Source organism: Malania oleifera, chromosome 9 (assembly GCF_029873635.1).
Source record: "Malania oleifera isolate guangnan ecotype guangnan chromosome 9, ASM2987363v1, whole genome shotgun sequence".
In the NCBI taxonomy this organism is placed as follows: domain Eukaryota; kingdom Viridiplantae; phylum Streptophyta; class Magnoliopsida; order Santalales; family Ximeniaceae; genus Malania; species Malania oleifera.
The window spans coordinates 13,778,289-13,805,056 of NC_080425.1; the positions used below are offsets into that span (position 1 = coordinate 13,778,289).

The 26,768-nt window shown below is 36.5% G+C and overlaps 1 protein-coding gene across 12 annotated transcripts in view; it reads right to left on the reverse strand.

The window, feature by feature from the left end:
* Window positions 1-344: 344 nt before the first annotated feature.
* The window catches only part of LOC131163700 (inactive poly [ADP-ribose] polymerase RCD1-like), a 47,501-nt gene continuing 21,077 nt past the window's right edge, over window positions 345-26,768 (reverse strand). For all 12 annotated transcript variants that reach the window (XM_058120389.1, XM_058120388.1, XM_058120386.1 and 9 more), the window contains 5 exons: window positions 17,995-18,236; window positions 17,675-17,763; window positions 12,850-13,035; window positions 12,613-12,708; window positions 345-670 (listed from right to left, as the gene is read on the reverse strand). In XM_058120389.1, the coding sequence (XP_057976372.1) occupies window positions 557-670; window positions 12,613-12,708; window positions 12,850-13,035; window positions 17,675-17,763; window positions 17,995-18,236 (727 nt within the window). In that variant the 3' untranslated portion in view covers window positions 345-556. The remainder of the gene's footprint in view (window positions 671-12,612; window positions 12,709-12,849; window positions 13,036-17,674; window positions 17,764-17,994; window positions 18,237-26,768) is intronic.

Consider the following 26,768-nt stretch of genomic DNA (forward strand, 5'->3'; position numbering starts at 1 on the left):
AACCCAATCACCTCCTCCCTCCGTCTATTCTCACCCTTTTTCCCAACTTATATCTCTACTTTTATGTCAACAAAAACAACCAAGGAAATCCATTCTCCCATTCTTCAACAGTAATGTCATTCTCATAGCACATTTTCTAGACAACTTCTGGTATGAACTAATTAAAAATAAATAAAAATGAACTCATAAGTTATAAAGAGAAGTTACGCATGACGTAATTTACGATTACCTGGTTCCGATTATTGTCATTTTTCTAGGTCATCCATAACACCCCCCTAAAAATCATCAATTTCAGACGGTGAGAGTGCCACCAAAATATTAAACAGCTCAAAAGATCCAAGTGATTTGGTAATGAAGTAAAGATCAACTGAATGAACTTCCAATCCACATTCAGAAACATCCAGTCTTCAAGATCCAACATCAGAGAACAGCATGGTTCTATTTAAACCACACCACCACAACCCACCCCAACAAGCCCAAAAAAAAAAACAAAAAATAGAAAAGCTAGCATTTTACCATACACCCAAAAGCCACTGTCCAACTAGATCAATGAGCTTCATGTCGACGCATTATCAGCACAAAAACTCTCTCCCTCCTGTTTTGGTGCTACCATTGCTTTCAATGCAGTGGAAGCATTGACAATAAATGCAGGCTTTGGCATTGATGATACCTGCAAGTTTAAGTGAGAACAGCAATTAATGAACCAAAACCTAGGGTCCTCAGACACAAAATAATCTAATTAGACTTCCAACAAAATTCAAAAAATGCAGTATAAATGTAACCAGGCTTGAGCAAGTAATCAGGCATATTTTTGTCAAGGCCTGACAGATTTTGGATGCAGTACTGCTCGCAAATGAACTAGTGATCTAGAAATTACAAGGATAACAGGAGGGAGTTCACATGTACATTAAACAAAGAAAAAGCCTATGGCTTCTTTAACTGGCAGTTTCTTGGCTGGAGCTCCACGCTATCCAGCACACTACAAAAGAGCGCATTATTTTGCCTCCAGCAGAGGTGGCTAAGGCCAGGGAAACCCCTTTCCCTTCTCTTGCCACAGAAATGCATAGTTCCATGCTTAACAAAGCAGATGAAGAAGGCCATTTAAGAAGTTTTTGAGCAGAAAGGAGTGGCAATAGTCACAAACTATTTCCCATCTTCTTCCTGATGAGGCAAAAGGAGCAGCGCACATCTGTAGTCTGATGACATTATCATTTTTCAGTGACACAAAGGCAGAACTTGCTGTCTATTTTAGTCTTCCTAATGCTGTTCCAGCTTTGAAACTGAACTTGGGTAAAGTCCAATTGTCCCTGTGGGAAAGAGTAAGGAATATGATGGGCTAGCAAGGGGTCCCTCCCTTTGGTTTATTTTAGGATACCTTTGGAGTGAAATTCAAAGATAAAAAATCCAGGACTTTTGAGAAGTTTGAAAAAGGGACCAGCACAAAGTGTAGAATTTTCTTTTCTATTGCTAATATTCAATTTTAAATTTAGAAACCCACCAACATTTTTTTCTTAAATAATTAAAGTGTCATTACACATTTTGCACCATAGTATACAAGCATAGCCCTAAAGTTGGGTCAGCATGTTGGAAGGGGCAGATGCTTTCCAAGAATCATAGACTTGCAATGCTAAAGGGTTTCTTGGCTAAACCTTGCAAATTATTTCACATCCAATTTCCCAATTTTTGCTCAGTCCACAAGAAAATTTAAAACATTTAAAGAAGGATCCTTTGGGCAATTTTGGAGGGAATCAGAAGTACCATCTGGTGAGATGGCAGAGAGTTCAACTCCCTGTGAATCTGTGGGTCTCAGAGTGCCGGACATTATGAATGTAAGGATCTTTCTGGAAAGTGGTAGCCAACATTAATGCAAGAGGAGAACATATGAACAGAAGCAGTTCTGCTAAATTTGGTGAGAGCCATAATGGGGCAAGGTTAAGCAAGAATATTAGGAGAGGGTGAGACGATTTTTTCAAAATTATTTTTTTTTTCAATGCAGGATGGGGATTGGGGTCTACATCTCTTGCTAGTGGCTGGTACAGTAAAAACCCATAGGATCAGTTTACCTCCTGTCCTGTGTGAGGAACATATGGTTGCAAGATGCTTAATGGTTGAAAATAACCAAAACTTGGGGCCTGTTTGGTATCATTTCTGGCTTTTGTTTCTTATTCTCATTTTTGTAGAGTGAAGAAACAAATTATGAAAATGTATTTATTTACATTGCCAATTCTCTGTTTCAATTGTCGGTCTTCCACTGTTTTCGAAAAAATAAAACCCAGATTTTATGGTTTTTCAGTTGTTGACAGCTTGTTGCCAAAATACTTCATCCAGAATTAAATTTTGTGATTGAAATAATTAATTTTATACATAATTTTTATTAAACTTGGAATAAAATGATTATATGAATTTACAATTAAATAAAATAAATAATAATTAAGAAAGATAATTGAAATCATTTTTATTTTTTATAATATTTTTATTTTGCAGTTTTTTTATTTAAATCATATTTTTTTTAAATGGTAATTAATTCATAGGCAAAAGTGAGCATTTGTTCAATCAAATTTTTAATTTGATTTAGTTTTAGATATATTAACCAAATAGGTTGCTGATTTTCAATTTTAGTTTTTATTTCTGATTTTTAATTTTTCATTTCTGGGTTTCATTTTCATACTTGAAAGTTGAGTGACACCAAACGGCCCTTAATCTATTTGAGAAACTTTATGGTAGGGAGGGTGAAAGGTAGAGAAATGACAACAGGGCAGTCTGGCCCTAATGCCCCTACAGCAAGGTAATTTCACTGTAAAATTCATCTATTCAGAGGTGTCTAGAGACAATGAAGAAGTAAACACAATATGCTCCCCACAAAAACTTATTTAGAAAACCAAGGCCCCAGGCCCCTCCTAAGGTTGGACACACAGATTCTAATAATTGATATCTAAAGAAGAGAGGCTGAAACTAGGCCTGGCAAAACGGGGGGCGGGCCGGGTTTGGGCGGGTCACTAATGGGGCGGGTCATAAACGGGCCGAATCATAGACAGGTCGATGTTCAACGGATCACACACATGCCAACCCTAAGGTCACCCGTTTTAAAATATATAAATTTTTTATTTTAAATTTTTTTAAAATTTCATATAAAATGACATTTTTAAAAAAAAAAAACTGCATTTGATTTATTAATTTCTAAATAAAAAGAACATAAAATGTAAAAAAACAATACATCCCTTTAATGAATACATTTTTAAAAAAATGTAAAATTAAAAAAAACACACACCTCCCCACCTCTTGTCGGCTGCCGGCTGGTCCTCTGCGGAGCTGGGGGTGGGGGGGAGATTGACGCTTGTGCCAGTGGTCCATGGCGCCTGGAGGAGACGACAACTCGATCTGCTCAAGGTGTGGAGTGGTCCGAGTGGATCATTCACTAGAGACGACGACTGGCAGGTCCGGCACGTAACAGCGCACCAGTCACCAGAGGAGAGGAAAGACTGCCGGACTGGAGAGGAGAGCTGGAGAGGATTGACTGAGAATCTGAGAGACAGAGAGAGAGCTGAGAGCCGAGAGGTCAAAGACGACCCAGACGGCCAGACGAGGAGACTAGAGACTGGAGTGGAGAGGCGCGGCGTGGGTTAGGGAGTTGGGAAGGGGAACTTAGCCTTAGGGCTTTTTTTTTTTTTTTAAGTGTGTGATTGTGAAGTGTGAACCGTGAGGGTGACTGGGTGAGGCGTGTGAGAAGAAGCACTAAACTAAAATTAACGGGTCACCCGCCGGGTGACCCGCTCAAACCCCACTTAACCCGTTTATAAACGGGTTGACCCGTGACCCGCCCAATTATTAAATGGGTTAACTTTCTTAAACCCAAACCCGTTTTAAAAGGGCGGGTCCGGGTGACCAGACGGGTTATTACCCGTTTTGCCAGGCCTAGCTGTAACATTGTGAATATGCCTTTTGTGCAAGGAGCAACAAGAACATATGTTAACCATCTCCTCCCGCATTGCTCTTGGATGATTACAATTTGAGGCCTTGAGCATGCAGCCTTGAGAGTTAAATGGGAACAACCGATACTAAGGTTCAACACAACACTTTGTAATAAAACCCCGCTGGATTATTTGGGAGTGTAGAGGAATTCCGTGACATGGTTCTCTTTGCCTTGCATACTAGGGCAACCCAACCCAAAAGCTCTTTGGAAGCAACCAAGGCAAAAGATTTTCTCTTAGGAAGAAAGCAAGGGCAGTGAATGGTTCTCTTTGCCTTGCATACTAGGGCAACCCGACCCCACCCCACGCCACCACCCCGCAGGAATCTGTTACTAGCTACTGTAGTTATTTAGTGTTACTGCTGCGAGTAATTGATGTATGAGTGTGACGTAGTGCATAAATTAGTAAAGGCAATATGGTCATTGTAATGTATTAGGCATATATATCATATAGGGAGAGACCTATCATTGTGATTAGGCCGTCCAATTTAGCCAATTCTTCGACATGTTGTCAGAGCATAACTCTGAGGCCTAAACCCTACTTGCCATAGACATCGTCAAACTGAAGCCTAAACCCTAAATCCACAGCATGCCCCCCATTGTTGGAGAATTGACATCACCGTAGGCCTAAAAACCAGCCAACAGCCGCAGGAAGCCACAAAAGTCACCAGAAACTCCCTGGACAACACTACCAGCTTAAGAACAAAAAAACCTCTCTAGATTTTGCAAAATCAACACAGAGCCACCCAGATACGATCTGACCACCACTGAAATCCAACAAGCTGGAGCTGCTCCCACATGCCCCTGCGCTGGTCAAAGGCAGGCAGGGCCAGCTGCTCCCACACGCCGGTGCATGAAGCTTCTTACAGGCATGTTTCTGGCCTGAGTTGTACCTACATTGTTCGAAGCCCTCCATAAACATATTAGTGAGTACTCTTGTGATCCATTTTTGTCCAAATATCTCAGCTTTTTAGTTGCTTGCATGCAGAATTCTGGGAATGAGTGTTTGGTGCAACCTGAAGCTATCTGTCAATGCCTATTGAGTTCAATGGGGCATGAAACAGTGGTGTGTTTGTGATTCATTTAGTTGTCTTTGTTGTTCGTCTATGTTAGTGGTTTGCCCTGATTGTCAAATGTTCTGTGTGTTCAGATGGCTTCCATGAATCCTAAAAAGTATGTTGTTTGTTATGTATTTTTCATTTGCCGTCACATCAAGGCTATGTGTGTGTGCTGGGATGGAGTCCCCAAATCCCAAAAGTATGTTTCCCTCGCCAATCACTTGTTCAGCCATTGGTGAACATCCCATTATAACTACCATAGAGGAGTATTCAAGATTCCTGTAGGCATCCCAACAAATCTCTCATCACATTGCATCTTTTGCACAAAAAGGTAATCATATAGTTTGCATGGCATCTAGTATCTCTCCCACTAGCTCTTGGGTAATAGATTTTGCCACCACTAACCATAAGGTGTAATCAACTTCTTTTCTACCCTGCTCTATTCTAAAAATCAATCTCAAGTTGCTTTTGTTGATTGAATCCACTACTTTAGTTAACGTAGTACGACCAATAAAGTCACAAAATTGTTTTATGGTTTCTTTCCTCACTCTGTTGTTATTCAAAATTTGAAGACGAAGAAGACAATTGGCACAAGATATGAAGCTAGTGGGCTTTACTACTTTTGAGTCGCTCTCTCGCCTATTGCATGCCAGGGCCACTACAGCACCACTTCAAATCCATTGTCGATTTGGTCATCCTTCATTGAACAAGTTAGAAATAATTACTACTTTTGAGTTCTATGTCTAACCTTGATTGCGAGTCTTTTCAATTAGGAAAGTATCATCACATCCCCTTTGCATCCCAAGTCAATAAACAAGCAATTATTCATTCATGTTAGTCCATTCCAATGTTTGAAGTCCGAGCCATGTCGCATCAAGTTTGTCAATGACTACTCTAGGATGACTTGCTTGTGTTTAAATGAAAGATTGTTCTGAGTTGTTCAATATCTTTTATGTTTTCCTTCTCAAATAAGGACCCAACTTGATATGCTAGGATACTCTTTGGTGATGATACTAAGTAGCACTTCAGTATCCAATTCACAACCTATATGACTAACTTCAATATGATCCATCAGTCATCTTGTGCCCACACTCCACAACCGAATGGAGTTGCAACGAGAACAAAATAGATATATTTTTCAAAGTCTCTCTACCCTAATTGCATAAAAAGAATATCCCCAAAGTTTTTTGGAGCGATGCCATGCTCATTGCTTGCACTCTCATTAATAAAATGTCATCCTCTATCCCCAGTGGTAAAATCTAATATTCACTTTGCTTGCTCTCTCATTAATAAAATGTCATCCTCTATCGCTAGTGGTAAAATCTAATATTCACTTATCCTCCCAAAGGCTCCTTTGTTTTCACTTTCTCCTCGTATTTTTGGTTGTATCCTCTATCCATTAATTAAGTCCAAGAATGGATACGTTGGGTCCTCATGTCATCAAATGTATTTTTTAGCCCATTCTTCTACTCAAAAGGGACAGCGACGTTACTTTATGTCAATTCTTTGTCCACGGTGTTCTTTGAGTCTACACCATACAATTCCAATTCCTTGAGTTCTGTTAATCTTGATGAGTACCTTCCTCTGCCTAGCTTTCCCTATTGTCTCTACCTAATCTTCCTACATCTTCCACCAATTTGACGACTCCTCGTTGCTTGTATCATCTTATTTTGCAAATGTAGTGACTCAAAGGAAGAGAGCCTCCTCTAGCTTCTACTTCTACACCCCTGTTCCCTTGCTGAATGATCTTATTTCTCATGTTAATATTCCTATTTCTTTCAAAAAGGTAAATGCACTTGTACCCAGCATCCAATCTCTAATTTTGTTTGTTATGATTTATTATCACCCTCATATTACTGCTTTATCAATACCCTATCTTTTGTGCTCTTCCAAAATTAATTTCTGAATCCCTATCCCATCTTGGGTGGAGGACTGCAATGAATGAAGAGATGAGAGCATTATGGGATAATGGTAGTTAGGAACTATAATCTCTTCCTCTTAACAAGTCTCTGGTTTGTTGTTGCCAGGTGTATACCGTGAAAGTCAATCCAAATTGCTCCATGGCTTGTTTAAAGGTCCATCTAAGGGATACACTCAGGTGTACGGTTTGGACTATTCGAAAGCATTCTCCCTCGTTGCCAAATTTGCGCAATTTAATTGTTCATCTTCTTAGCCACAACATGTCATTATCCTCTGCATTATTTAGATGTGAAGAATGCCTTCCTATGGGAAATCAAGCATGCAGTGCAAATATTAAACAAACAATATTAATTTAATAAAACATCTCAACCAAATATTCAAAAATAAATTTCATTCCATAAATAATGTTATGAACAAGAAGACATTAAAAAACTAAACACTAGGAAAAGAAATTCCAATTTCTATCAAGAAAAAAAAGTGATAAATCGAACACAAGTATTCCATAAAAATACTAAATAATGCCAAAAAATACCCAATCTGACACACAAATTGTGGATATTAACAGACCATCATTCCAAAACAAAACATTTAGCGGTCCAAAGCATTCTTTCTATTTAGTTCTTTTTTGTGAGGAATTTTAGTGCATATGCACTACTTTGCACTTGCATGGCTAATACATTATAATTTATAAAGAGAAAATTCTAAGGGCCACATCAATTGAGGAAAATAGCTTTATTTTCCAATTTCAATTTTTTTAAAAATTACAAGTGCCACCACATCTTTCAATTTTTGAGCACTCATACAAACAAATATATAAATAATTAAAAACATCGTTTCATTATTTTCCATTTTTCCCATACAAATGTTGGGATAAAATAGAAAATAAACTGGCATTTATGTAATTTTTTGAAAAATTAAAATTGAAAAATGAAAATTATTTTTTCCCAAAACTAAACATGCCCTAAAACTTACCCATCCCAATAATAATGTTATGTTACATCCCATTTTGTTAGTCAAAAGGAAAACAAGTCTAGCATCATCATGCACGTATTTTGTTGTTTAAGTGCACAAATTGACAAGGAACCCAAACCCTATTTGTACCACAGCACAATAAATAGCTTCTTTCTTGCAAAACAATGACCCAATCTGAATCGCACTAGGTTATGTTGTAAAGTAAAAAGATTGAGAAGAGGAAAAAAAAATTCCTAAAGCATGAGTACAGTTCCAAGTTTGCCCTCACATACATATTAAGAACAAAAGACGAGACAATGCCCCCACTTATGCCATATAATTACTAAAGCAATATATTCTCTTTTAAACCCCCCCCCCTTTTTTTTTTTCTTTTCTTCAAGCTGAAGGTATATAAATATCAACCTAACTTGTTAGAACCATTAGACAAGGTAGGCTAAAATAAAGTCTTCATGAAAACATCCTCTAACTGATTGGTAGCAATATAATGGTAGTCTAATTATCACAAAACACATCTCTAGATTTCACGTTACAAAAAAACACATCTCTAACATAAAAGACTTCAACCACATAAGTTCACTCATAATATGAATCATATTTCATACAACAATAGCTTGTTTCATAAAATGACATATAACATGATTACCTCCCACAAATGTACTAGTAGACATATGATCATCAAAAGAAGCAACCTAATATTTATTAGAGTATACAATGATATAATAGAAACTATTACATATTTTCATCAAACCTCTACAAGTAGCATCCATTGTAGCTATTTGGGATTTTCCATAAAATGACTCCCCAACCCCACAATAAAGGATGTATGAGGTCTAGTGACAGTGAAGTAAATCAACTTGCTAACCAACTACCTATATCGATGTTTGTCTTAGAAGTCTGGTCCAACATCCATATACAACTCCAAATAAGGACCTACAAGAATATCAATTGGTTTTGGTTTGGATCTCAACAAGCCAATCCTACATAGCAAGTCCAAGATACATATTCACTAAGATAAATTCAACCTTTTCTTACATAGTACAATCCCAATACATAGAACATAACATAGAGAACCCAAATCCTTGATTGAAGTTTTTCTTAAAGCTAGCTTGAGCTATGTAGTCACGCTCCAGTCATTGTCAATGATGATGTCGTCAAAATATAGTAGAAGTACCACACTAATCTCCTTTGGAAATAGACAGAAAGATTGGGGTAGCACTTCACAAAACCAAGTGTAGAGACCACCATATTAAATTGGTCAAACCAAGCTCAACAAGACTTGAGGCCCTTCCTTTCTCGGAGCAACATACCCCACAAGGCTACCCTATATATCTCTACTTGCAAATCTCCATACAAAAAGGCATTCTTCATAAAAGAACCAATCAAGCTAAACTGCAAACGAGATTGATACATGAACAAAATTTAGCCAAACAACATAAGAGGTCTCAAAATAATTAATTCTCTATGTTTGGTGTACACCTTGGCAACCAATTGAGCCTTCGAATTCAACCAATCGATAGAGCCATGAGGAAGATATTTGATGGTGCACACCCTACAATGCCTAAGCAATTCTTAATGAAGATCCACCAAGTCTCATGTCCTTTGAGTGGTCAAAGCATTCGCTTCTACATTCATTGCATGCTTCAACATCTAAGGAAGGGATGAAAACAAAGGATATAAACAAGCAAAAGAAGGCAAAAGACCAGGAAGGTGAAGAATGGAAACATAATGAGCAATAAGATAAGGCAACAAAGGAATACAACTTCAAGTACCTTTCTAGTGAACAGTTGGCAAATCCAAATCATTCTAGTCAAAATTTTGATATAGTGAAGCTTGAAGGAAAAATTAGGCATATATAATAAACAAAAGAGGAATAGAAGGAAAAGGAAAAGTATTGGCACAGCCAAAAACCGATGTAATTGAACCATTAGCAATACTAACCTTAGAGCATAAAGTATTGAGTTTCAAGGAGTGAAACAAATTAGGATTGGAGCATGGGAAAATCAATAACACAAGGTGAGGATGATGAAAAGGTAAGAAGCCTGGTTGTACCTGGTCACAAAACAACTAAATGCAATGCAAAAGCCTAATTTTGGAGTTGTTGAACCATGCAGCCAAGATTGTTATATTCCTCTCAAGACTTGGTAGATGGTGCACTCAGCAATGTAGACAAGATTGCTATATTCCTCTCAAGACTAAGTAGATGGCACATGTCAATTTCCCATGTAGATCCCAAGAGCAATCAACAATATGATTTTCCTTGCCATAATGTGTGCAAATGCCAGAATTGCCATGACACTCCCTCTACAACAGCCACAATCCAAACCTCGTCCTCATCCTCATCCTCATCCTCATCCTAATCCTTGTCCACTGCCCCCACCACAGCTAGAGGTAGTGCTAACTATGGTTGAATTATCACTAGAAGAAACTTTGCAAGAAGACTCAAAAGTAATTCTTTGTTGGACAGTAGGATTTTAAGCATATGCTTCATTCATAAAAGGTATGAATTCCAGAAAGAATCTAATTGCAGATGGATTAAAGCTCAGCACTTGACACAAACACAAACTTACTAACCAAAACTCTGGCTATTTGCCTCTTAATCATCTCAATGTCAGAATAAATTGATTCATAGATATTGAGTTCCTCAAATATACACTTTAAAGTGTTAAAATACGCACTAATAGATCTACCTTCTTGGTCATATTTGAATAACTTCTCACATAAGTCAAAAACATGAGTTCGATTTTTACCCTTGTTGCAAACTTTCTAAAGATTATCCTATCGGACCTTGGCTGTGTCATGAAACATCACATTCGTAGCAATTCATGGATCCAAGTTATTCCACAACCACACAAGCAACATGTCATTCTCTCGCATCCAATCTTCATAATCCTTGGATTTTGGAGACAGAGAACAATGCAACAAAATACTTCAACCTCTCTTTCGTGTAATACAAATGTACTATCTTAGATACAACAGGCAGTGTGGGGATCCAACCAATTTGATGCTAGTTTATAAAATTACTTGAATCTCTCCATAGAGGCAATCAAAACCACCCCTAATACAATACTGTTAATTCACACAGGCATCAAGAATGAACCAATACAACGACAATGCAGAATCAGCCAGCACATGCAAGCACAACATAGCACTTCAGAACTTCAAACATCCAAAGCTTCAATAGTCAGCTCTGGCCACAGATCTGACATTACAATATCCTACGATGAATTACTTGACCATGCAGAAGAGGCAGACCACAAAAAGCACCGCGGGCACTTAATAAACAATATGGCAGAGTAGCAGCTACGTGTGTTACAGATGGCAGCAACTACAAGCAGGTGTAAGCAAGACCAAAAACTAAAATCTTTAAACACCAATCAATACCACTGACGACCTACCTTCTTGATGCCTGTGTGAATTAACAGTATTGTATTAGGGGTGGTTTTGATTGCCTCTATTTAGAGTCTAGACATGGAGGAGAATGCAGCACATACCTGGAAAGATACCAGGACTTCCCTTTTTTGCATTAATATAAACATGCATTGCCTAGAACCACAACAGACAGTTGGAGGATCCAACCCATTGGGTGGCAGTGATATGTATGTTAACAGTTTCAGCCAAAGCTCTCTATGTAGGGGCCATTAAAACACCACTCCAGCACCAGGAATGAACAACACAGCAACAATGCAAAACCAGGCAGCACACTACCACTAAGCAACACAGAAATTGAAAGATTAAGAATTTCAAGAGGCACCTATGACCACAGAACTGAAGTTACAATATCCTAGGAGGGATCACTTGACCAAGCAAAACAAAGCAGACCGGAAAAAAGTGCCACAGGAACTTAATAGACAACCTGGCAGCAGCTACAGGCACTATGGCTGGCAACACGTAGAATGAGAGCAAGCAAAACAGTCACAATATTGCAATAAATCACTAACACAGGCAGCACCAAAACAGCATCATCAGACCACAACCAGCCAGTGGAACATCAAAACAGCAATAGCAGTATACTTGAAATAGCTTCATATCAGCAAACCCCAAAACCACACACAGCACCCATGACCCAGCCAAGGATGCTGCAAAACCTAAGAAAGAAGAAGAGAGTCACTAAATGACTCTTCAATCAAACAGAAAATCATATTTGATAACCAATTAGTGAAACATTAAAGAAAAACAAAAAAAAATCATCGCAGTTTCCAAGCATATGTACTACTCCATGTCTGCCCTCTTATATACTAATAATAAGGAAACATAGAAGACAAAATTGGCCCCATTCACACCACATAATTACTAAAATAGCAAATTCTCTCGTCAAACAATTTATTAATTTAGCTCAAACTTGTTGCGAGCAAGATTGAGTAATTTCAATTTTCAAGGTATCCAAAAGTTCATGCATGTTCCATAAATGGATCGCTGAGATAACTCCTAAACCAAATGGGCATCTGTATAAATTTGTTCGTAGACAAGTTAGGAATGATGTTCATTCCTCCTAAATGGCATGGCTTAACAACTCATGAACAGGAAGACACAACTGCTACAATATTGAAAATATTTATTTACAAAAAAAAACTCAAAAGGCACCACTGGTAGAGTCAACTACGTGAAATCCCCTTCCCCCCTAAAAACCCGACCTCCATCCTTATGCATGCGCACGCACACAAAAAACCAATTCAATCACATAACAGCATACCATACCTTGTGCTGAAGACTTGTTATTGTAGACCTCAATAAATTATCTCCAACTATCAACCTCAACCTTTTGATAAACTCTTCCCGATTTATTTTCTTCCTCTGATAAAAAGAACACAGCCATAAAATAATTTTCAATATAAATGAGAAAATAATAAACAAATGGTTCAGATGTTGAACATACCTTGAAAAGGTCACATAAATGAGAAAATAATAAACAAATGATTCAGATGTTGAACACACCTTGAAAAGGTCATAATGAATATGAATGAGATTCATGTCCTTAACAGAAACCTTGTCTGAAATAGCTGAAAATAACATAGGGAAGGGCATCCAAGGGGATTTAGGAGCCCTGGGAGAGTCTGACCCTAGAATAACAGCTTTTTCCTGAGATCTTCCACAAAGTGGAATTGCATGACAGTCACTTCCCTAAATATTTAAAATCACAATTGTTAAAGACCATTAGAAAGAAAAATTCACTGCAAAAATGTCAAATTATAGCTCTACAAAGAAGCCATAAAGAACATATGTACAAGAAAATCTCAACAAAACAAGCCACAAAGTACTCCAGCATGTAGATGGTGAGGGCCAAATGATCAAATAATCAGGTGATCGTCCAAACCGCATACAACTGTGAAATTAAAAATAAAAAAATAAATAATAAGAAATATAAAAGAAGGCTAGTGTCCATCAAGGAAAAAGAATGCTTCCCATATGAACAAATGACTTTCTTTGGGTGGGGCATGGGGTGTGGAGAGTGGTGGTGGGGAATTCAACTATAAAACCTTAGAATAATGCTAAGACATGAAAGGCACTGGCACTGCAAGAAAGCAGTGTTCTTAAAACGGGACTAGACAGTCTTCCAACAGCAAATTCAACCATAATGCTTTCAAACTACATAAAGTCACGACATGCACTAGGTTGCAAGAGTAATTAGAAACAGAACAGACAGCTGACTGAAAGGCTGTCCACTTCCCAGTTCTACCAACCTGACTGGGGTATAAGTATTGTAATGCATGGCTCCCAGCCCACTTGTTCCTTGATGTGGGTTGACAGTTCGAATTTATCAAACACAAGCAGTTTTTCCCATCAAAAGATACGAGACTAAGAGTGTGTTTTGGACCATTGATAAATCTTTCTAGAAGAGATCAGATAGGAGCTCTAACCATAAACGGTGTTGTTTTGGACCATTAATAAATCTTTACAGAAGAGATCAGATAGGAGCTTTAACCAAGAACGGTGTTGTTTTGGACCATTAATAAATCTTTAAAAGAACAGTGTTTTATTAATTAAAAGTTCCTTAATTTTTCAAAAAGTTGAGGAAAGCCTTGACTCAATCTCAAAGGTGTCGCATCCAACCCTTAAGGCCACAAGTTCAAATCACAAACGAAAAAATAAAAGCCTCTCCAATCATGGAGGTACGACTGCAAACATCTTGCCATCACAGGACCCCCAGGGGCATGGGAGCCTTGTGCACTAGGTGTTACATTTTTTCAGATTTTTAAGAAGAGATTGCATGGGGATTCAAATTCCTTAATTGCAAGGGGGCCTTGAGCGCTAGGTGTCACATGTCTTTTATTTTTAAGAAGAGATGGCACGAGGGTTCGAATTTAGGAAACTGTAAGAGAAGCTGCAGTATACTTCTGCATTTGCTCCCAAACTAACAACCAAGCTCATGGCACAACAATCTTCCCAGAAAAATACTTACAGAAGTTTTTGCCCATGCAATAATGGATAAGCTTCGAACAAATTGTGGTATATGAAAAAACAACCGCCGAATTGATGCATCACAAAATTTCAAAAGGTATGGCTTGTGCAAATTGATCATATAGTGTTTTTTTTTTTCCCCCCCCCCCCCCCACCACCAAAACTAATTTCTGTCAAGAAAGCCTCCAAAAGAAGCTTGTGAAGTTGGATAACTAAAAAACTAGAAATTGTTCAGTTCACTGTTTTTTTAGAAGTCGGCTCTTTTAATTTCTTCCATTTCTCAAACCAATCAGAAAATGACGCAAGAAACAACCAGAGGAGAAACTGCTCCTCAGATTAACTGATCCAACTGGCCAAGTCTGATATGTTCTGGTTTAAAAAGATGCTTAGTAAAAGTGAAATCTTTAATCTAGATAAAAGTTGCAGAATATGATACTTAATGCCTTCCATTTTACACATACAAGCACATGCAAAAGAAAAATAGAGATTCACAAACCAACAAGCATGTGACATTCTTGCATCAGTGCCGTGCCAGAGGACTGTATGGCAGCCTTGGAAAGACTTGGCCCCCCATATGAAAGCACTTAAAAAAACGTGCTTATAGCACTTATCACTTAAAATAAGCACTTTTACAAAAAAGTGTTCGACTTGTACTACAACAAACACTTATTGTAAAATGTGTTTTTCCAAAATCACTTTTTTGAGAACTTTTTAAGTGAATTTTGAGAAACAACCTAAGATAGCTTTTTGGCCACTTATAAATGACACTGTTCATAAGCAGAGTCAATTTTGTAAATATAAGAAAATTTAGTGACTATTTTATAATTTTAAAATACATTAGAAGATAATCATATACTATTTTATTATGTATTATAATATATTAATTATTAATGAAACATAACTTTATTATGGAATGAAGAAGAAAAACCATCCATTAATTTAAAATTATATTTAAAATTAAAAATAATAATTTAATTAACAATATAACTTTAATATAAATTAATATGATAATCACATGTTATAAACATAAATTAAGAAAAAGATTATTTTAACCAAAAAAAAATATTTAATATTATAAAATTTTAGTTAACAGAAAATATTCAAATTATAAATAGAAAATTAATATTATTATCATTTAAATTTAGTTACAAAAATATTATTTTTATTTAAAATATATTTAAAAATAACTATATATTATTTTACCATATATTATGGTATATTAGTTATTACAATTCAATTCTGGATTGAACAAGACTATTTATTAAAATATTTAAATATTATACTATTTTTAGCTAATAAAATATTTAAATATTAATTAAAAATAATAATTAACATAATTAATTAAATTTTTAATTAAAAATTAACCTTACATTATTTTACTATGCATTATAGCCTATTAATTATTGATAAAATATAGTTAAATTCGGGAATGAATAAAAAGAACCATCTATAAATTTAAATTAACATTAAATAAATTGAAATTTTTAATTTAGTAATTAATACTATTTTTAACATAACTTAATGAGATAATCATATGTTATAAATAAGAATATTATATAAGTTTAGTTAATAGAAAATATTCAAAATTTAAATAGAAAATTAATATTATTATCATTTAAATTTAGTTATAAAAATATTACTTTAATTTAAAATATATTTAAAAATAACTATATATTATTTTACCATGTATTATGGTATATTAGTTATTACAATTCAATTCTGAATTGAACAAGAACTATTTATTAATTTAAATTAACATTAAATAAATTAAATTTTGAATTTAATGAATAATATTATTTTTATAAATAAACATTAATACCAAGATTATTGTTAATAAAAAATAATAATCTTCTATTATTTTTTAATAGAAAATATTTAAATTTTAATATAAATAATTAAAATAATTATTAATGAAATTGTTATTTTAAAAATATTAATATTTGCAATCTAAAATATGTTTAAAAATAATCATATAGTACCCTATAATAAAAGCAAGTATCCAAATACCACTTATTTTAAACACAACCAAACACCACTTATAACTTTCAGCACTTTTCCAGTTCAGCACTTCTTCTGAAAAGTGCTTCTGTATGAGTGGTTCCAAACAATGTGTCTTGGAATTAACTACAGTAAACATGGATTCAATTATGGAATTGTCATAATTTTTACTGGGAGTGTCACTTGGCCTTATAGCAGATTTACTGAAGTGGCATTCTCAATCAAGTGAAGTATGATTCTGCAGATCCATTGTTGCTTATTCATTTTGAGTGAGAATGGTATGGAAAGATGACGTCCTAAAGGGAAATCCTATGCGAACTTCCAAACAACCAAGTATCCTTTTGGGCACTACGTGAGCAACCCAAAAATGCCTTGGGACAGGCCATTGACAATTGACATCCTCAAGGGATAACTTGCACTTCCATGTGGTTCTAGGAGCCCCATGGACAACCCATTGGAGAATGCGGTCGCACCTTGGGACAAGATTTGTCATGCCACAAGCATGACCACTGAATTTTGATCATGACCATTTTATTTGAATTAGTATGGCTGGACAGGACTTGATATAATCTTGCCACTGCACAGGAATGACTTTGTCACATGTTAAGCAAATTAAGGCGAAGGTGATTCTTTTGGCATTAGCATTCTGTCACCCGCAGCTGCTGGCAAAGAGTTAGCTGATGCTCGAGGTCATATCTAGTATCAAAGTTTGCCTCAATTAAGTCGTGCTCTAGCCTCTATAGGAGTTATTACTTCCTTGGTAGCTCAAGGGTTTCACACAGTTTCAGTAGTTCTTCCGCTTCCAGGATAAATTCTCCCATTTGTGCCTCAGATGATGGGGGATAAGCTTCATTGTCAAGAGGGAAACAGCCCGGATCACCAGCTAAGGTCCCTAAATGACCGCTCAGCGATAGTTCCCCTCCCAAGGGCAGGTTCTTACGCGTTACTCAGTTCACACAGTCAATCCTCCAGAGCCCAAGCACCTTCAGAACAATTGCAAGTTGCAGAATTTTCTCGGATCAACGTGCCATCAAGGAAATTTTACCTAAAATGTGGTTCCATTAAAAAATCTGCAGAGCCCTACAAACTACACCAACATGTTTAGGCTGAACTAAACTCCTTACAAACTATGAGCATTTCCCAAGCCCATAAATGATGGACTTCAGCACCCATATTATTCTTATTTCAACTAAAAAGATATCTTGTGGATGTTGTACGTTCCTAAAATAGGAATAAGCCCTAAGATTTACTAAAGATTCACAACTAAGATTCCACAATAAAAAAGGAAAAAAACACAAAAAAAAGTACAAAAAGAAATGAATTATTCAAAAAAAAAAAAAAAAAAGCTCACACGTTTGCCTACCACATCAGCTACAAAAGGTTGGCCTAGAGGCCCATGGCAAGCAGTGACCCCTGAAATATCATATTTGCTCTCATTTCCAACAAAGTACCCTGTCCAAACAGCATAAAGAACTAGTGCTCAAATATTTGGAAAGTTTAATGTTAAAAAAAAAAGAAATTAAAGAATGCACCCACTCACTAAATTAGCAAAATATCTGATCCATGCATCATCTTTTGAGTGGGATTGGATAGATAAAATCAACTACTGGGTTGCATGCATAAGGTAACGCTTGAAAATTTGCAAAATTATTAGGAAAACAGAAATAAGGGGTAAAATATCACCTTTGGCACTGGACAAGACCTTGAAACTAACAACATATTCAGGGTATATGTGAGTGAACATATTCATGTGCCATACTACATAATATCTTGGATTTTGCAGATTGTCTACTCCACTATCGAAGTCCTCAGTACTGGGATGGAATTGTTCAGATCCAGGATGAACAAGCTCCATGTTCCCCAAAACAACACGACACAGAACCATATGCTGTACACCATTTTCATCAACATCACAAAAATTTGCACTGCAAAGAAAACAAAATCTGAATCCATCTCCAAACACATTGTGATGAGAAATATACAAATAATAGAAACAGCAACAGCAGCAGCAGCAGAAACAAATCAACAATGACATCAACTTCATTACCATCATCATAATAAGAACAATATGATTATGATGATGATGATGAAGATGATGAAACCTTGCCATACAAAAAGGTTTGTCGCATGGCAGCAACTAGAATTTGAGCAATCTCATATTAAAATCCCATAGATGCCTAAACCCAACCTGATTAGTACTTTTGACTAGCAATCTGACGAGTAATTTGTGGCATTAAATTTCAATTTCAACTAAAACTTCAAGCTTTCATAATTATTACCAAAAAAAAACAAATGAAATTTTTATTTTGACTTTAATTTAAATTTTGAATAAAATTATAAAAATGACTGAAATCAACTGTACAACAACAACAACAACAAAAAGCATGAAGTCCCATCACATGGGTTCAGCTACATTAAACCTGATCCGCCATTTCCCATAATCCAGGGCAACATCCTCGAACAATTGGAGGGCTGTCAAATCCTTGCTCACTATCTATGTCCAAATTATTTCAGGTCTACACAGTCTACCCCTCCCCCTCCTACTGCCACTAACCATTAACAAACTACTCAATGGATATTTGGGCCATTTGGCCTACATTGCAAGTACCCAACCATCTTAGCATCGTTACCTTATCTTCTGAGGGTGCTACACCTAACTTAACATGTAAAATATAGAATTTTTTAATTGAAATTTAGAAAAACCGAATAGAAATAATACTGCATAATTTATAATTAAAATATTTCGAATAAAATACGTAAGTGAATGACAAGTATGTGTTCTCATACGATGCAATATCCATGAAATGATGAGATATTAAGAATCTTCTTTTATTATAAATGAAATTCATAACAAAAGGCTGGATTACGTGGTAAACTCAAGGCTCTCCTAGTTTAAATGCCAAGATTTAAGACTTGAGGGCTACAGCTTTCCATTTAAGATAACACCTAGGTATTTAAGTGGAGATGAGTTGAGGGGCGGGCCTATTATCCCGGTAAATTAGTAAAGCGTCCAAAGGGCCTCAGACACCATCGTTTCAGAAAAAAAAAATATATATACAAATCAGACATAGGGGAAAAAAAGGTTTAAAGAAATTTTTTAACTAACTTACAAGTGATGACATAAAAATCCAAAAAGGCTAAAATCTATATTCCTATCCTTAGCATAATACCATGTATCAAAATTTATTCTTGACCGAAAAAAGATTATTAAGAGAAAGAACCACTTGATAACAAATTACCGTATACTCTTATCCAAAAATAAATAAATTACCCAATGATTTATAGAAAAGATAGTACAAAGCAATCTAATAAATAATTAAATATATGTACCCTTCAAACATATTTGTTTATTGTTATGATTCTCATTTGTTTCTAAGATCAAAAATATCAAATTACTATTAAAATAAGATTTTTAGTTACTAATTTATAAATATTACATGCAGGAACAATTGAGTGGAGTCAAGCTATGTGAACCCTTTTTCTGTCATCATGCGTGGTTAAGGGAACATCCTCAAAAAGTGGTGTTATCACATCCTTACTAGCCCAGTAATTAATTCTAAATCTAACCACTCATGCTACCTCTAACAACAACTAGATTAGCCCTCCTCACTACAGCATTATTTGGTCTATATTGCAGGTATCCAAAACCATGTGAACTGCCCCTATCCTTTTCTTCTATAGGTGCCATGCCTAGCTTACCAATGTGCCCATTCCTTATTATCTTTTGTACTTACACAAACACTAGTCATCATCTTGGAATTCTCCCTTTGCAACATTTACTTTTTCAATAAGTTGTTTCTTAGTTGTTAAACATTTCGATCCATATAGCTCTTATATAGAACTTTCCTTTCACAAAGTACTCTCCAATCGCATAATACAGCCAAAGCAATCCATTTTATCCTACCTGCTTTACTCTTTTTATGACCACTTTCTTCAGTTCCTCCATTATAGCATGCATAATTGATACAAGGTACTGACTGCTGAAATCTATTTGGTACCAAAAATTCCTAGATCAGGTCTATTATTTTCTCAAATATTCCTCCTAAAATGACTAAGGTTACATTTCATTTGTGGAACATCTATTCCCAGGAATAGATTAGTTTTAGTAGGTTAGTTATAATTAGTTATATATAAAATTATGTTATTACAATAAAGCAAATAACAATATGAAACGTTTTATGAGTCCATAATAAGGAATAGATAGTTATTCCCAAATTCAATTATGGAGATGTCTATTCCTTTCTAAATTAAATGCTGATTAAGATGATTAGGAATATACAATGAACAACGATTCCCTTAATTCCCCAAATTTAAATTATATTTCATCTTATTCCAAAAAATAACTATTTTGCCAAACCAAACGAGCCGTAAAATTGCATTTTATGTATTCTTTCGCGCTCCGACTTGCCTTGAGAACTCTAGATTCTAAATTTCATCTCCATGACTCCAGCTTAGATTTTGCTCCACGTCATCTAAGACAATATCCAAAAGAACCATACATAGAGCCCCATTTTTGATATATTTAATATCTTCATCCATAATTAAAGAAAAGATATAAGGACTCAAGGCAACCGCTCGATGTACACCTATCGTAATTGGAAATTCCTTACTCCCCACACAGTCCTACCATCAATCATTACCCTGATACTTACACATCCTCAATGATATCTCATACCAACTAACTAGCCCCTTTTTTTATAAAATTCATCACAAGACTTCTCATATGCTACCTATGGGTCATTTGGTCAATAAAAACCAAATGCGAATCTCTATTCTTTTCCCTAAACTTTTCCATTGATCTTCTTAATAGATATATAGCCTCTGCTAATAGAGTATAAAACCAAGCTAATTTCTAGAGCCACATTTCTCTGATGTCAGATAACTTTCCCCAAATATGAAGAATTATGAGTAAAAATTGAAATACATGTATGCATAAATTATTAAATTTGCAGTGAACTTGTAACTTGAAATAGGTAACAACCACCACCGCCTCCTCACCAGCACTAGGTGGGTTCAGCTATGAATTCTATTCTACCATTCCATACAGTCTAGGGTGATGATGTCCACCAAAAGGTGGAGATTCAAATCCTTACTATATTGGCTCGAGTTATTCTAGGCCCTCCTCACCCCCGCCTATTGCCACTATAAAAAACTTGAAAAGTATAAGGCGCAAATAAATTTTGCGCACTTAAATTCCAAAGAATCAAAAACTTAAAAGAAGGGACTTCATTTGCTCAAAAGAGTTAAAATACAATTGAGGATTTGTCAAAATCTAGGTACTTTGTTCAAAGTTCACACACTTAAATTTCATCTAACTTGAGATTTCTTGAATGAAATTCTTCAAATTTGTTGAAATCTGATATTGGAAGCTTTCGATATTCAAGTTGTAGCTTAAAGTTAATTTTGTCCCACAGGACCAAATTTTAGAAAGATTTGACAATGCTTTAAATACTTTAATATATTTCAAATGCAAAGTAGAAATTTGCGAGCAAATTTTGTAATGAGAAAATTAACCTTCATTTCAATTTAGAAGAGGGATGAAAATGGTAATTTCAATCAAAAATTCAACAATTTTCCATGGATGTTTAAACCACTCCTAACCATAATCATGAGGTTACTTTTTCTGATGGATCAAAGAACATAAGAAACATAATAAGTTCACATCTACTTTAACAACAATACAAAGAACAGTCAGTTTGCCAATTCGTTCATCCACCAACGAGATGTAAAACCATTAATAAAAAGCTGACAGGCACACCCACTAGTGTCCGAAGAAAAGTCCAGCAATAGACAAGGCCTTCAATGTCAGTTACAGCCCAAACAGAATACATTTAAAGTAATTAAACTAAATGCAGTTCATGGTAAGTTGGTGGGACGGTGAACCATATAGTTGGATGCAAATATATAATAGGTCCATAGGTCCACATACATGTCATACGAGCTATGGGAACTGTTGTTTGTGGTGTGGCTCTTATACTTTGGATTTCTCAATCAAAGAAGGAAAAAAAACATAAAGGGGCAACACAGCAGGGACTCATTGACAAGTGCCATGTGCTCATCGACGAGTTGATCGCGAGAGCAGGAAAATTTCAGAAAATAGGCTTGTCGACGAATGCCCTGTTCTCATCAACGAGTGTTCTTCTATGGATCATCGACGAATCCCCTATTCTCGTCGACAAGAAGTTCTGGGCTGCGAGCAGTTTTTTGCATTTTGAATTTTGAACGTTGGGGTGGTTGGTTAACTGGAGGGAAACCTCCGAAGGAGTGTTATATATGTCATTCTAGGCGTGTATTAACAGCGTGTGATCATTTGAGAAGTGTATCGTGTACTTCGTGATTTCCTTAGTGAAATTCTTGTGTCATTACTTCCGTGAATGTAGGCTTTGCCGAACCACGTAAATCTTGTGTTGTTCTTATTTTTTATCATTTTCTAGTTGTGTTTCATTTACTTGTTGTATCTATTCCACTGTGCATCTTAATTATCTCATCCATATTACAACAAATTGGTATCAGAGCGATTGTTGTTATGGCATCAGGATCGTCTTCCGCAAGATTTGACATTGTCAAATTTGATGGAACCGGGAACTTTGGTTTACGGCAGAGGAGAGTGAACGACATTCTTGTACAACAAGGAATGGGAAAGGCATTACTTGGTGATCAACCGGATGGAATGGATGAGGCAATATGGGGAGATTTGCAAGCAAAGGCCGCTTCTACAATACGCTTGTATTTGTCTGACGAAGTACTCTATCGGGTGATGGAGGAAGATTCTCCAACAGCTATATGGCAAAAGTTAGAGAGCCGGTACATGTCAAAATCTCTCAATAATAAACTTTTTCTTAAGCAATGTTTGAATTGGCTTAAGATGGTTGAAGGATCAAACTTAGATCAACATATTAATGCCTTCAATCAAATTATTAGTGATTTGATGAGAGTTGACGTTAAGTTCGATAAGGATGACAAAGCTTTGATGCTGTTAAACTCTTTGCCCTCGACTCATATCTATGAAAATCTTGTGACCACTCTTACGTGGGGAAAAGAAACTCTTGATCTTGAAAAGGTAACAAGCGTTTTGCTAAATTTTCATCAAAGATTGAAAATATGTGATGAAGGAGAAATCCCAAAATCAATCCAACAAGAAAGAAATCCAATGTCATAAATGCGGTAAAAAGGGGCATGTGAAACCAGAGTGTCCGGATTGGAAGAAGGGAAATTCCAGGAAGCATGAGGGTACTTCAAAATCTGTGAATGTTGTTCAAGAAAGAGGTTCAACGTGTAGTGATGGTGATGTTCTATCAGTTTCAGCGGGATTGGATAATCTAACGGACTCTTGGATACTTGATTCGACATGTTCTTATCACATGATTCCGAACAAGGAGTGGTTCAGCACTTACAAGTTAGTGAATTCTAGATCAGTTTTTATGGGTAATGATTCTTCTTGCAAGATCATTGGCATAGGAAATGTAAAGATAAAAATGTTTGATGGTGCTGTAAGAATGTTGTGTAATGTAAGACATATACCAGAGTTGCGTAAGAGTTTGATATCACTCGAAATTTTGGATTGTAATGGCTTTAATTACAAATCCAAAGGTGGAGTTCTAACGATATGGAAAGGTAATCTGACTGTAATGAAAAGGCAGAAACTGGATGGGAATATCTACGCATTGCAAGGAACTACCATGTAGGTGGAGCAGCCATAGATGCTGAATCAGATGAAACCATCTTGTGGCATATGCACCTTGGGCATATGGGGGAACACGACATGAAAAAACTACACGAGGGAATTGTTGAAGGGCTTAAAATCATGTTAGCTGGAATTTTGCAAGATCTGTGTTCTTAAAAAACATAACAGAGCAAGGTTTAGATCGGCTATACACAAGAGAAAGAGTATTCTTGATTATGTGCATTCAGTTGTTTGGGACCTAATTAGAGTTGCATCAAAGGGTGAACATGTGTATTATGTGAGTTTCACTGATGATTACTCAAGAAAGGTCTGAGTTTACTTCATGCGTCACAAATCATATACGTTTGCCAAGTTTAAGATTTGGAAGGCTGAAGTGGATAATGGGACTAAGTACGCTGATTCTCAATTTATGGAGTTCTGTGTGAAGCAGGGCATAAGAGACACTTTATAGTTCGCTAGACACCTCAACACAATGGTGTGGTATAACGGATGAACCAGACTCTTTCTGAAAGGGTTCGATGTCTCAGATTAAATGCAGGACTACCGAAAAACTTCTGGGTCGAGGCAGTAAGTATGGTTTGTTTTCTAATAAACCGATCACCAAGGGCGTCACTAGAGGTTAGAGTGGCAGAATAGGTTTGTACAGGAAATGCAGTAGGCTACTTCGAATTGAAGGTACTCGGGTGTCCAACCTATGTTCACATATCTAGTGAGGAGAGGTCTAAACTTGACCCAAAGTTTCGTCGTTGCATCTTTTTTGGATATGTAAAGGGTGTAAAGGGGTACAATCTATGGGACCCAGGGGCAAACAAGGAAGTGATCAGTAGGGATGTAGTCTTTGATGAAAAGGCTATGGTGAAGCATACTTAAGATTATGATGAACAAAAATAGGAGCCAGAAAGCTGGGGCAGTGATGAACATGTTGTGCAGGTAGAGTTGGAAGCTCATGGCAATGACAATGATCATGGTCCTATGGTTGCAGGGAGCTCTAGCTCGGGAAACCAGCAAGTCGACGATATTCCTAGACGGAGATCCAGACGCACTATCAGACCTCCACCAAGGTATAGATTTGAAAAGTTATCTTATGTTTTCCTTACTAATTGCAATGATCCAACTACATTTCAAGAGGCAGTACAGTCCAGGAGAAAGATAGGTGGATGAGTGCGATGATTGAGGAGATGGAATCACTACATAAGAACCAAACTTGGGATTTGGTGGAGCTTCCAGATGGGAAGAGACCAATAGGTTGCAAATGGGTATATAGGATGAAGGAAACAATTTCAGAAAAGGAATAAGAGAAATTCGAGGCACGATTGGTATCAAAAGGATACTCACAGAAGAAGGGGATAGATTATGATGAGATCTTTTCTCCACTAGTCCGATATACTTCTATTAGAATTGTGTTGGGGTTGGTAGCCCATTATGATCTTCATTTGACAAAAATAGACGTGAAGATGGCGTTTCTTCACAGTGACTTGGAGAAATAAATCTACATGGTACTACCGAAGAGATTCATTGAACCGGAAAAAGAAAATTTCGTTTGTACGTTGAAAAAATTTCTTAATGGACTGAAACAGTCTCCAAGGCAATGGTATAAACGGATTGGCTACAAAAGGTGTGAGTATGACTGTTATATATATGTGAACAAGCTTGAGGATGGTTCTCTAATTTTCTTGTCATTGTATGTCGATGATATGTTGATAACTGCAAAAGATTTAACTGAGGTGAATCAGTTAAAGGACCTGTTGTATAAGAAATTTGATATGAAGGAAGGCTCAGCCAAGAAAATACTTGGGATGGAGATTCACCGTGACAAAACTGTAGGGAGATTATGGCTATCTCAGGACGGTAATGTGCATAAGGAGTTGGGAGAGGTTTAGCATGGCTGATGCAAGACCAGTGTGTACACCTCTGGCGAATCATTTCAAGTTGTCTACTGCAGACTGCCCAAGTACGGATGAGGAAATCCAGGACATGTCAAAGGTCCCCTATGCTAATGCTGTGGGGAGTTTAATGTATGTCATGATGTGTACGAGGCTAGATTTGGCTCATGCGGTGAGCGTAGTTAGTAAGTTGCTCTCTAATCCAGGAAGACAGCATTGGGAAGCCGTCAAATGGATACTCAGATACTTACAGGGTAGGTCTGGATATGGCATCATGTTCGGCAAGCAACGAAGTTCTTCTTCAGTTATGGGATTTGTAAATGTTGATTATGCTGGAGATATGAATGACAGAAAGTCTACAACGGAATATTTATTTACCCTTGTAGGAGGATCGGTATGTTGGAGATCCATGGTACAATCTCTGGTAGCATTATCCACAACTGGGGCGGAATATATGGTAGTTCCCAAAACTGCAAAGGAAGCCTTATGACTTACCGATTTAGTCAGAGAGCTGGAGTTACAGCAAGATGGAGTGGTGCTGCATTGTGATAGTCAGAGTGTCATTTACTTGGCGAAGAATCGGATATGTCATGCTAGAAACAAGCATATTGATGTGAGGTTTCACAGGATTTAGGAATTGATTGCTTGGGGTGAGCGTTGGAGAAAGTTCACATGTCTAAAAATGCAACAAATATTCTGACGAAATCAGTTACTTCTGAAAAGTTCAAGCATTGCTTGGACTTACTCCATGTCTCCAATTGATAGAAGGGAGACAAACCCAACCAAGCATTTCAAGTTTAAGGTGGAACAGTTAGACATGTTTTCCAGGGATTCTCCTAAGGGGCGTATAATCGCCAAGGTGGAGGTTGTTGTTTGTGGTGTAACTCTTA